This window comes from Arvicanthis niloticus, chromosome 16, assembly GCF_011762505.2.
Source record: "Arvicanthis niloticus isolate mArvNil1 chromosome 16, mArvNil1.pat.X, whole genome shotgun sequence".
In the NCBI taxonomy this organism is placed as follows: domain Eukaryota; kingdom Metazoa; phylum Chordata; class Mammalia; order Rodentia; family Muridae; genus Arvicanthis; species Arvicanthis niloticus.
The window spans coordinates 10,528,072-10,540,965 of NC_047673.1; the positions used below are offsets into that span (position 1 = coordinate 10,528,072).

The window sequence follows — 12,894 nt, forward strand, 5'->3', positions numbered from 1 at the left end:
CAAGAGTGCCTAAAGTTGTCACATCCAAACATCCCCTCTATAGCAGAGATTCTCAACCTGTGGGCTGAGACCTCAAATGGGGCTCAAACAACCCTTCCGACATGGGTTTCTTAAGGTGACATGAAAACACAGATATTTACATTATGATTCATAATGGTAGAACAATCACACTTAGGAAGTAGTGTAATACAATGGAGATAATTACGTGATTGGGGGTCACTAACACACGAGCAACTGGGTTCAAAGGTTGCAGCATTAGCCTTGAGTACCGCTCCTCTAGAGGAAGAGCAAGTCATCTGGACCTCACCGTCTCCACTCAGGGGTTCTAATCTTGAGCCATTCACTGTAGCCGCCCATGACTTGGTTTCCCCATCTATAAAACTGTTAGCACTGAATCAGGAAAACTGAGTGGATATTTACAAATGGGTTGCGAAGAATTCCTGGGATTCCTGGCTGCTGAAACAGCTTCATAAGCCCAAAGTCAATATGGCCCAATCCTGTAAAGATTTCTAAACCTGTCCACAACGCCTAACAAATGGTGGTGCACACACCTTTGCAGAGGGGCCGGCTCTGATTCCATGTGCCATCTTTGGTGCAGCGGATAGTGGGTGATGTTGTGGGGGGCTCCATCAGGTAGCCGGGGTTGCACTGATAGCTCACAGTCTTGTTGAAAGTGAAGTCTGTCCCAAACTGGATGCCATTGGGCAGTGTGCCAGGATCCCCACAGCTGATGACTAAGAGGTAGATGACAGGAAAGAACCAGAGAGACGCAAATTATCATGACAGGGACCAAACTGTGTGCGTGCTCTTCTGGGATATAGCAGGGGACTGAGAGGTGACCAGCCACAGGGCACAGATTCCACTGAGCTGCTGCCAAGTGGCTGGGTTTGAAATTGTTAATTGCTGCTTTATTGATAGGTGGCAGTATGACTGTCACCCCTGGCGGTGCCTGATCAGGATATATCCATAGCTATGGACAAGAACAAAGTAGCTTATTTCTTTTTAAACTGGGTGGGATAGACCCAGAGAAGCTGTACTTTTCTCTATGGTTCTTCCTTTATTACATAGCCTAACTGTCCATACTTTCATTGTGTAAGTTAATGATACAGAATCTTAAAGCATCTAAGAAAACAGGGCACCACATCAAACTCATGTTATACTTTATCCTGAAGGATTTTTAAAGATTCAATAGATTTGGAAATTCCACTGTCTCCCTTAACTGGTGGGCTTCCAGCCCCTCCACCCCAGCCTCCAACTGAGCAGATACTAACTTGTACAGTCAGGGGCTGTGCCTGTCCATGTCCCATTGGCTGTGCAGTGCCGAGTCATGAGCCCTGAGGTCTTGTAGCCTTCCCAGCAGGCATAGATGACAGAACTGGAGAAGAGGATTCCATCACTGCTGAGAATCATTCCGTTGGTGGGGGTCCCAGGGTTTCCACAGGACACGGCTATCAGGAAGCAAAGACAGTGGCCCACAAGGGAGTAAGCCAGGGCTGATGCTTAAAACAGGAGGGACAATGAGGGTAGGATCCTTACAGGAATGTGGGAATATTTGTATGGGATCAGTTTGTCTTACCTGACCCTCAGATTTATTTGTGATTAGTCACAAAACTTAAAACTATACTTTCATTTATTTCTATTCAAAATATGACGCAAAACATCAGGAATCCAAGGTGTTGCTGCTGTAAGTTTGAACATACTTTTAAGCGGGGTAGAATTATCATGAACTTTACAGAGTATATTAAATGGTTTTAGAGTTCAAGCACATCTTCCTTCCTGGCATAATTTATTTGTGGGAAATCTGGAAAAATAAGGCCATATGTTATGTCCCCAGGAGAGTTCACGTGGGATGCAGAGAACATCTCAGAAATGTAAATGACTGTACCGAATGGAATGTAGTCTCCCTCATGTTATGAAATCAACCCACAGATGAATAATTGATTGACACATGCTTTCATCTTGCATTGTTCTCACAAGTACCTTAATGTCCCCTATAGGCACTGCGACTTCGGTTAACGATGCTCAGTGACACAGGGTAAGACTCTCATTCATTGTGTGCACCTTAGCTATCAAGAAGCAGAAGCACATACGTCTCCTGGGTCAGACCATAATGGTGGCTTCAGTGTTTAATATTTTGTTATATTTATTTGAGACATTTATCAGAATGATTGTATGTTTTACCTCTGCCCTTTTACAATGATGTGTTGGAGAAGACAATAAGTCACGAGATAACTACCAGGTAGTACTAAGGAGACAACAGCATGAAACTCCCTGAAAATAGTCAGCATATTTGAAAATATCCTTGCATATTTAGTTGTTCCACTTTCAAAACTAATCCTGAGAACAAAGAAAGACGCGTTTCTCATAGGACATGGAAGAAAGCTGTCAATTCTTATTTCATGAAGAATATACCCATAAGCTCAAGTTGAATTGATTTCTTTTTGTAAAAGAAATACAAAGCACTCATATCAGGGCTTGTCTGCCTATGCCCATGTCAATCATAACTAATCAATAATAATAATAAGCATTCAATATGCACTTGTTTAGCAGCTGTAAAGTTATAGCTACTGTGTAGTTGTACTGGTAGTAAGTCTCTCCCTCCCTCTCCCTCCTTCTCCCTCCCCCCCCTCAAAAAAATGTGATCATATGAATCCAAACCAGAACCTACAAAATCAACAAAAAATGGTAGTGCCATTTCTACCTGGTCATATTCACTAAAATAACCTGTGTGTACAGCTTTCCAAGTCACCTATAGGATGAAATCAATCAATTAATTGATGAGAGTCACTCAGTTTATCTTGTAAGCAAATATATGTTAATGAGTTTATACCACAACGACACTATCTGAATATTGAGACATGAAATATCGAATTTTGTAAAGTAAGACTCACAATTAGATTTTTTTCTTTTCTATTTAACAGTAAGAAACGCATCCATTGCCTGTCATACCAGTGGGATGCAGATAGAAGGCAGTGTCAACCTAAGATTTTGGAGTAATATTGATAACAGGCAGAAGAGCCTATGATACTAGAGGAAATAGCTTCTATTTGTAGTTATGAAGAAACAAAGATACTTTGTAGATTATAAGGTTAGGCTTCACAATAGTCTGTTTCCAAGTTTCATTCTTTGTGTAAAGTTGAAAATGCATCTTCTGCTTCAGATCTTGTTCATGTGACTTGTTTTGCTAAAATGCAATTTTGCCTTACTTAATTTACAGCAAGATGTAACTTAACTAATTATGAACATTTTCTTGCTTACTATCAGTAAGCAAGCCCACCTAGGATATTGTATTGGACAGATGGAAGTTGCACTGTACTGAACTCTGTCATTTTGTTTTCTTAGTTAATTTATGCAGACAATGGATTCAAACTTTAATGTAATCAACTGTAAAGGGGATTAGCTAAGACCCTCCCAGTTGCTACAATATGTGAAAGGTCTCATGTTCTGGTTATTAGTGGTAATGACAAGACAGCTTATAGTTCACATTACTTCCATCAATACCACGTTTTTATTGCTTTAGTTGACTTTAGATTCTATCAAAATTATGAGAACGCAATAAAGTTTTGCCCAAGGCAACTTAAGTCACATGACATAATTATTGTGAAGCAACTTCCCGAGTGAGGGCCTTGAAAACATATGTTAATGAGAGTGTGGTAAAAAGACCAATTACCAGCCAAAGCCAAGATAACATAATAGAAATCTACAGGTAGGTAATATTAAAATATCAAAGGTATATAAATCACTGGGTCTTTATGAACATCTTAAAAGCTTTTCTTCCTTTTCTTTCATGACTTGTGAATTCCTTCTACAATTTATTCCCATTTCCTATGAGGATGTAAGGTTTTTAGGCGATTAAGAAGAGCCAATCACTTCAGGTTAGAAATAATCTTGACTAGGGAGCTGGTGCCTGGAGCCTTGCTTAACACTGGAGATTCAGTCCCCAGTGGGGATAACGTAAGAGTTTTTCAAGTATTCCAAATTATATTTGGAAAAAAATTTATTCACACAAAAATACACCAAGATAATCTTTTGAGACCCAAAACTTGAGATGTTGGCTTACATGAATATCTGCTAGTTAAAGGTATAGCTGCTAGTTAAAGGTATAGCTGCTAGTTAAAGGTATAGCTGCTAGTTAAAGGGATATCTGCTAGTTAAAGGGATATCTGCCTACATTCTGATGCTGTTTTCTGAGTTTTAAGCACATTGTTATTAAACACATCTCAGTTTATCCTTGCCTAAGGTAGACTTTGCAGACTGGCTTTTACTAGAAAGGACTCATGGTGTCCACTGTTGACAGTCGGACCATCCCTAGCTCCTACTGAAGTCAGATGTATTCATTCCGAAATGCCACAGAGATTCAAACCCTAGGTTGCTTTGCAGCTTCTGTGCATGATGGCAGTGGCAGAGTTGAACCTGTGGGAACTGAAGTACTCCCGGCCCATAGCCATCCTGTCTGATTGGCTTGCTTCTCCTAATGGCCTTTCTTCACCTCCAGAACCCATAAAGCAAAGCATCAGTCACAGCCTAGCATTAGATCAGAAATCCACTTTTATGTGATAAACATTCAAATGGTAAGAACTAGTATGATAAGCCCTTGGAACAGTCTGGGCATCTCTAGAGTTCACTCACAACTTTTGCTAATGCTTTTAAAACTTTTGGAAGAAGGGTTCAAATATACAAGTAGTAAAGACATCTAGAGATCTCTCAGGCTGGTCCTAGCCACTTTAGGATGAGGGAGTGGTGTGAAGACTTGAGAGGACATGGGGTAGAGGGATGGTTGAATCACTCACCCTCACACACAGGCTGTAATCCTGACCAGGACCCATTCACCAGGCATGTGCGCTCTGCAGAGCCCCTCAGCTGGTGGCCCATCTCACAGGAGAAGCGCAAAAGACTCTTTGTCTTAAACTCATCCCCAAGACGAGACCCATGTGCTGGGGTCCCTGGATCACCACAAAATCCAGGACTATTTCCTGCAGAGAACAAAACACAGGGATTGTCTGACTTGTTTAAACAGAGTTGTTTTGTGTAAAACTTCAAAAGCTATCAAAGGTCTCTTAAATATGCTTTTAACATGGGCTCAGCACTGTGGCATCTGGGAAAAAAAAAAAAAAAGGTTTTCTTTGCCATACTTCCTAACATGAAAGAAACTGAAGGCATTGTTTCTCTGTCATTAAAATAAAAATATGACTAATGAGAAAATAGAATTCTTTGGGGAGAAGTGAAATATTGAGATATGATCACACAGTATCCCAAGACAGTGCTGTGGGCAGCCAAAGAAAAATGTGGTTCAGTCATACCAGAGACACAGGGACATCAAGGTGTCTATTTTTCACAGCCATATGTAGAGTTACTAAGTATTAAATTTTCCTTAATGACCACCTACAGAAGAAATTAATATCATAAAAGGGATGAAGGTAACTACTGATACTAGGGGTGAATATGTGACAAACAGAGTGAAAAACCATAATAAATTCAACCAAGGCAAGCAAGGGTTCCAACAGGGCAACCAGAAATCCCTGCAGAAGGAAACGGTAAGAGATGTGAGGGTGGGGCAGTTGCTGCTGCTGATTCATACAGCAGAATAATAACAGAGATGCTGAAGAAGATGGTACAGGCCTCTGTGGTGTTGCTTAGTGAAAGCGGTGGGGATGAAATGATTATAATCTAGGTGGTAGGGACCAGTAATCACAATGAGGATGATGCTGATGTGGACCTGTGAGGCACTAATGATGCTATGACGGGGATAGTGGTGGTCTATATAATGGTACCAGAGATGATGGTAAAAATGATGTTGATCTATGGAATAAGGGATAAAGGCTGAGGTGATGATGTCAATGCCGGTGATCACTGTGGTAGGGGCCAGAGACGATGGTGATCATCTATAACAGTGGTGTCTTTTGAATCATTTCAAACTTGTGTGTGATTGTCTAATACTCTGAGCACCGGGTTTCTCACCTGAACAATGGGGAAGAGATCCACTCCAGTGACTGTCTTCTTGGCAGACTCTTGTGCTATTGCCTGTGAGGATCTGGCCCCCTTTGCAGGAGTACCGGACTGTGGATCCATATGTAAACAATTCTCCAGTCAGGACAGCATTAGCAGGGACGCCAGGATGCCCACATGATATAGCTGAAGATAAGATTAGAATAAACAAGAATATATGTTTTGCATAGTAAGGCTCCCATACAGATTCCCAAAGCATTACCCATTAAGGAATAGGACTTAACTATATCTTCTATAGGTAATAAAGGGCTGTTTCCAGATGGTACCCCCATATTTGGTTACTGAAGAAAGGAAAGGCTATGGTGATGTCATTTTTTTTTTTTTAATTGTAGAGAGCTTTGCTTAAAGTTGGAATTTACATGTCAGCCTTCAAGGAAGAAACCAGCTGCCTGACTTCATCTATCTGGCTCTAATTGTATTCCATGTGGGCAGAATGGGATTGTTTTTTTTTTCAAGTGAAAAGCCATATGAATCCATCAGAACTGTTTTCATTACTTTATCCGTTAACACGATAATCATACATTCTGCTAAGAGACAAGATTATATTAAATTTACTTAATTAAGCTCATCTGTCAAGGAAAACCAGTCTAGTGAGGATTCTTATAGTGGGATGTGATTGAAAATCTGGAAGTAAAAATAACAAATAAAAAATAACCTGACTCACCTCCAACATAGTCTAAAAATATCATCTGAGTGTTTTCATTCACATCGTTAAACGATGCCAGTCCAAGATCACAGTCTATTGTAAACATCCTTCAAAAAGACAAATTCTAGAATCCGGATGAATAGAGTGCTGATACTGAAAAGTCTGTCTCCATTTCCTCCTCGTGAATTACCAAACACAGCTAGGGACAGATACACTGCAAGGCTTCATGTGAATGACTAAATGGATGTTGCCAGGTACTTATTCAGTATCCAGGACTAAGTCCTCATGAGCACTCAGGAGTGATGTGGATCGGAGGGGAGGATCTAGAGCTGGAGGGCAGAGCCCTCCCCTGGGTCACATTAGCCCTCGTTATCATTGTAGCATTAGCATCCACTCAGTGCAGACCCACAGTTCATATGGAGTCCTAAAAGGAAGCCAATTAGACCCCAAACCGAGTGTTGGGCAAATGACCAATTCTGGGTGAAATAAGAAAACAAAAGGAAAACAATCCAAGACATAAAACAATAGCAGCACAAATATGAGGCTGAACCTCCATGGAGCAAGGGAAGTTCTCTGAGGCCTCTTTCCCCTATTCCTGTTGCTAAGGACAACAAATAGAACAATGAGGGGGTGGGACCAGCCAGTCAAGGGACCAGAGTTTGATAAATCCCGGAGTCTGCAGATGAAAGCACAGTAGCATCAGTACAAAGGCTGATGGGAATCTCCCAGGAGCAGGAGAGAATAGTGCAAAAGGGAAAGAGCAAAGACAGCTAAGTTGCCTGGAAAATGCTCCAGTGTGGAGCTGAGGAAAGCCAGCTGCAAACAGGCTGACTGGAAGAGACCTGCACATTCAGTCTCTTTCTCTGTGGAAGGCAACCATAGCATCAAAGTTAGAATTTAAGGCTGTTTCTGCATAGGGCTTGTGAGGAAAACTCCCTTGAAGTAGAGGTACATGAAGTTTTCCTGTACTTACCCACCTCAATTGAAAGGGGTACAGGGCATTCTGTATTGTGGAGGCTTATGCCAGTGCCACCTCTTTCCTGTGAATTACCAAGGTGGCACTTTTCATTTTTTTTCTTTTTCTTTTCATTTTTTTTTTTTTGAATGGAACAAACCTCCACTTTAATCAAATTTGAGTTTCTTAAAGGATCTATCAATACTCATGCTAGGAATTTAATGAGATGAGGCAAGTGTTTTTGTATGTGTTAAAGAAGTGTTTTTTTACAGTAGGAAAAAAGTATATTTTTTGACAAAGAAATATAATATATTATACTGGGGAATTGTAATAAAAGCCACTGAACAGTTTAGTCTCAATAGAGGTACTGACACAAAATAAGACTATCTTGTAAGCTAGCCTTAGAGGACAGCATTAGAAGTGTTCATTATAGTCAATATCAGTTTTGCAGTTTCTAAATTTTCTCCATCAGCTATTTATAAATGATAAAAAATAATAATGTTATGCTATTAGAGATAATATTTTTCTTATATTTAAAACCTGTAGTTGGCTTGTTTTTTTAAATTGAATATTTTATTTATTTACATTTCAGGTGTCATCCCCTTTCCCCATTTCCCCGACCCTAGAAATCCCCTATCCCATCCCCCCTCCTCCTTTTTGCTTTTATACCATTTTAATTACATGCAAGTATTAAGGTCAGTTCTAGGTTGAGGAATTGGCAATACAATAGATGCAAATAGTCAAGGAACAAGCAAGACAATAAACAAAATTCCATGAACACTCCTGTGATCACTGTTTCTAAGGGCTTATCAGGATAACCAAAATATCTGAGCCAACTTCCCTGTCCTAGCCCAAAGTCATTTTCATGACTGAAGCCTACTTCCTTGTTCTAGCCTAAAATTTAGATTCCTGACTGAAATTACTTCTTTGTCTAGCCTAATGTCAGGTTCCTGCCTGAAGCCTACTTCCTTGTATTTGGCCAATGTCATCTTCCTGCCATTTCCTTGTTGTTGGTCCATGTCAGATTCTTGCCAAGTAGCCCCAAAAGCTCTCTGCCTCTCCCCCCTTTTTATTTCATAAACAAAATTGAGCCTGTCTTAGGTCGTTCTGCCAAGAACCCTTCACAATAGTCACAAATAATATAAAATACCTTGGTGTGACTCTAACCAAGCAAGTGACAGATCTGTATGACAAGAACTTCAAGTCCATGAAAAAAAAAAAAAAACAATTGAAGAAGATCTCAGAAGATGGAAAGATCTCCCATGCTCATGGATTGGCAGGATTAATATAGTAAAAATGGCCATCTTGTGAGAGTAATCTACAGATTCAATGCAATCCCCATCAAAATTCCAACTCAATTCTTCACAGAGTTAGAAAGAGAAATTCTCAAATTCATTTGGAATAACAACAACAACAACAACAACAACAAAACCCTGGATAGTGAAAACTATTCTCAACAATAAAAGAACTTGTGGGAGAATCATCATTCCTGACCTCAAGCTGCCCTACAGAGCAATAGTGATGAAAACTGCATGGTGTTGGTACTTCTCATTTTAAGGATTGCTTTGTTTCCTCCTAATTTAAGAAGCTCAAAGACAGTGATATTTTCTAAATATACAGAATAATTTGGAAGATGATTATTTTTCATGCTACAGAACTCTCTGATTTTGTTCTGTTTTCAAGGAAAAAGCAAAAACCAAAAACCTCACAGTATAGGGGCATGTGTAGACTGACACATCCTTGTTCGTCTTCTAAGGTGAAGAGACAACAAATTCTTTGGGGCCTTGGTGGTCATTTAGGTTTTCATCTGTGCTCATGTGAGGTTTGTCTGATGCTGTCTATGACTTGTGGCCACTGTTGGTTGCAGTGGAAGGGCCAGGGCAGCCAGGCCCATTCTCTCTTGGAATTCCCAATCGTAGATGCTGGGTGAGACTATCAGAGCCTAGACTGATACTTCTGAACCTGGAACTTCAGAGAATAAGGCTGGGGCACACAGACACCGAGATTTATGACCACTGTAATGGAATGTAAAGAGTAAGCCTGTGTTACTGCTAAAGCAGGCAGACATGGGGCCACCATGATGAAAGGTTAAGAAAAAACCTGTGTCACAGAGTAAAGCAGGCAGACAGGTGGTCATACAGAGCAGAGGGAGGGGTTCCTCACCTTCCATCTTAAACTCATTTAAGTTAGATTTGGTGCTTTCTGGCAGATCCATCATAATGATTGCAGAAACAGTGATAGGAGAGGGAGAAGAAGCTAAAATGTAACGTATACTTGACTATATGGGAATACATTTCTGTTGCTGGTGCTTCCTGTGGCTCTGGGCCAAGTGGCACAGGAGAAGCCTCACTTACCCAGACACTTGGGTAAGGAGCGGTCCCACAAGCCATTTGCCATGCAGGTCAGGGCAGAAGATCCCAGCAGGTAGAACCCCTTTTTGCAATGATACATCACACTTGTCCCATACTCGAAACTCTCTGGAAAGTTCTGTTGCCCATGGCGAACTGCATTTTCCACAAATCCGGGATCGGAACAGTTAACCACTAGAAAATGAAACATGTCATATATAAAGCTTTTATTTCCTTTAGTTAAAATAAAAAAAAAAAAGCGATGCAATTTGTGTGGGGGAGGCGATGGTAAATAGCCATATTAAGCAAATTAAATGAGTCTCAGAAGGATAAATATCTGTTTTCTCTAATTTGTAGACCCTAAATTCCATATGGGTACATAAAATCACGTATGTATATATGACTGGAAAGTATGTATGAGACTGTCCAGAGGACAAAAAGAAGTAAGAGAAGGTGGAGCATAAAGAAATATGTTCAAAATACAGCATGGAGTTGTGTAAAATGTTCTTATATAAGCAGTGTCCTGAACAAGGAGTATGCAATGAATTTTTTTTTTTTTAAAAAAAAGCAAAGCCATAAGTTACAAAGAAATAAGAAAATCCTAGGCCAAAGTGTAAAAGAAAGTAAATTTTAAATCAATTTTGACAGTTCACGAAGGGAGAAGTTGATGTGGGCACCTCCTCGTGAATTTCTGGTTCCCCTATTATACTTGGACTTTGTTATAGGCATGTCAAACATCAGATGGGCTACCACTGGCATTCTGAAGTTATGGGGCCAATCTACCATTTCCTAAAAATAGGCTTCTTCTACATAAATTCTAAATCATTCTTGTCATTAAGTTCTTACATTCTAAAAATGATAAAATGGAACTGGCTGGCACTGGTTTGAATATTTTTGTTCAAGTACAGGGTTTGAGATCTGGGGACACTCTTGTTATTCGGCCACACCCACCTGCACATATTATTATGCACCCCTAAAGGAATGCTACACATTACATGTATCCTACGTCAATACACGTAGGATGTAGCCAAAGATGTCAGTTTTTTTCCATCAACGCCTCATGGAAATGTAGGTTGGGCCACATCTGATGGGAACCCTTTTGTCTCAGGAGGAGAGGGGAAGGCAGTCTCAGCAGTACAGGATACGCTCTGGTTATGCTGAATGACCTTCATTAGCCCAAAGGCCCATGGGCACCTTGGGAGGAATTAGCAGCAGGTATCCTCAGGTACAGAATAGAAAATGGCCTGATTACCTCACACTTCCCCTCCATGCCAGCGAATGAGACAGCTGCCATGGAACATCCTCTCCAGATATTTCTGGCTGAGAAAAGAGCTGTGCACCGAATCCATGATAAGTTCTGGAAGCTGAAGGTAAACTTGTTCCTGCATTATATGCATTAGATTCCTTTGTGGGGATGGGGAAAGCCTAGGCAGAGGTGGGGTTCATTAAGCCCCCTTCAGCAAAGTGGAAGAACTCTCCAGAATTTCATGAAACTCTTGAGTTTATGAATGAAAGCTTTGGTTTCCTTGAGCTAAATACATGTTTATGGCTCTGAGGAGGTTATTTTCTGAAGCCCCATTGTACACTGTTTCTATAACCAAGTTGTAAATCAAACTTTAATCTGGAAAGGATGACCTGGCCACAGGCAATCAAATAAACCTAAAATATAGTTTGCAAAACCAGGAACAAACAGCTGTACCCTAGGCCAGTGTGATCGGTATGACAAGCTCAATTCAAGATGAAGCAAATGGTCCCTTGAGCAAAGAAACACCACCTCCATATTCCCTGAGCAGACAAAGGACAATTAGAGGATCCTATGATCTATAGGGCACCCCATGGCATACCCTGGGATCACTTAGGAGAGTCTTCTGGGCTTGTGCTACATAGGACACTCCTTTGGTGTGACCTATGGTGATGCACAACAATCTGGAACCCTGAACACTTTGTGAGCAGTATACTGACTTTAAAAAGTAGCATCCGACATGGTTTAGGTTGCATTCGAGTATGCTTGCGTGTGTGTGTGTGTGTGTGTGTGTGTGTGTGTCTTTTTTGTGTAAGTCTTTCACTTTGCCTGTACCTTAGGGCAAAATATTCCCTTCCCAGACACCTCTCCTACCTCGACAGATAGGCAAGGGGCTGCTCCACTGGCCGTTGCTCCGACACTGGGCTCGGGAGGCACCCTGCAGCAGGTAGCCCGTATGGCAGGTGAAATTCACAAGGTCATTCAGGTTGAACTCAGTGCCATTGGTGAGGCCATGGGCAGGGTTTCCAGGGTGTCCACATGTGATGGCTGTGGGAACAAGGTCTAGGTCACTGCCCACATTAAACAGGGTACTACTCCTGCCTGGAGCCACTGAGAACAAACTGGCTGACATGAAAAGGGCAAGAATGGAAGGGTTCCTAGAGACATAGAGGGTGCTGCTCTGGTTCGGAAGATCTGGGAGGTAGAACAATGTGTAGAATTATAGCTTTTGTTATAATGGTGAGAAGTGACTTACACCAGCAGAGCCTGGTTTCCTCACCTCAGTACTAAGGCTGTTTACTCAAACCACCTGAATGGCAACTGACTTGGCAACAGAGCGGCCAAAGACAAGTTAAAGATCTCCTGTTTATCAAGGATTTTGAGCACTTCTCATTTGGTGCACACCAGCTGAGACCCTGTGGCTTCTATTTGGAATCACCTTGAGGATTTGTTTTCAACTTCCAATTATAAACAATTCCAGTAGTGAGTTAATCATGGAATTAGAAAAATATCTGTACACGTGCCAAAGTTCTCCTTTTCAGTGATCCGTATCATGTGACCTTATGAGATATGATGAAATGTCCCCGTTTTCAGGGTCCATGAAACAACCACATAGAGCCAGGCAGGGCCTATCACAGATGCTCTCAAAGGAACACGCTATGGCCACAGATGGTGATTTTCCTCCTCAGCATCCTCT

The 12,894-nt window shown here is 41.1% G+C and overlaps 1 protein-coding gene across 2 annotated transcripts in view; it reads right to left on the reverse strand.

Annotated features, from left to right (window-relative positions):
* The window catches only part of Csmd1 (CUB and Sushi multiple domains 1), a 1,522,453-nt gene that overhangs the window by 28,622 nt on the left and 1,480,937 nt on the right, over positions 1-12,894 (reverse strand). For both annotated transcript variants that reach the window (XM_076913874.1, XM_034520246.2), the window contains exons 54-59: positions 12,072-12,245; positions 9,962-10,150; positions 5,959-6,132; positions 4,791-4,973; positions 1,272-1,448; positions 552-734 (exon numbers count right to left, since the gene is read on the reverse strand). In XM_076913874.1, coding sequence (XP_076769989.1) covers positions 552-734; positions 1,272-1,448; positions 4,791-4,973; positions 5,959-6,132; positions 9,962-10,150; positions 12,072-12,245 — 1,080 coding nt within the window. The remainder of the gene's footprint in view (positions 1-551; positions 735-1,271; positions 1,449-4,790; positions 4,974-5,958; positions 6,133-9,961; positions 10,151-12,071; positions 12,246-12,894) is intronic.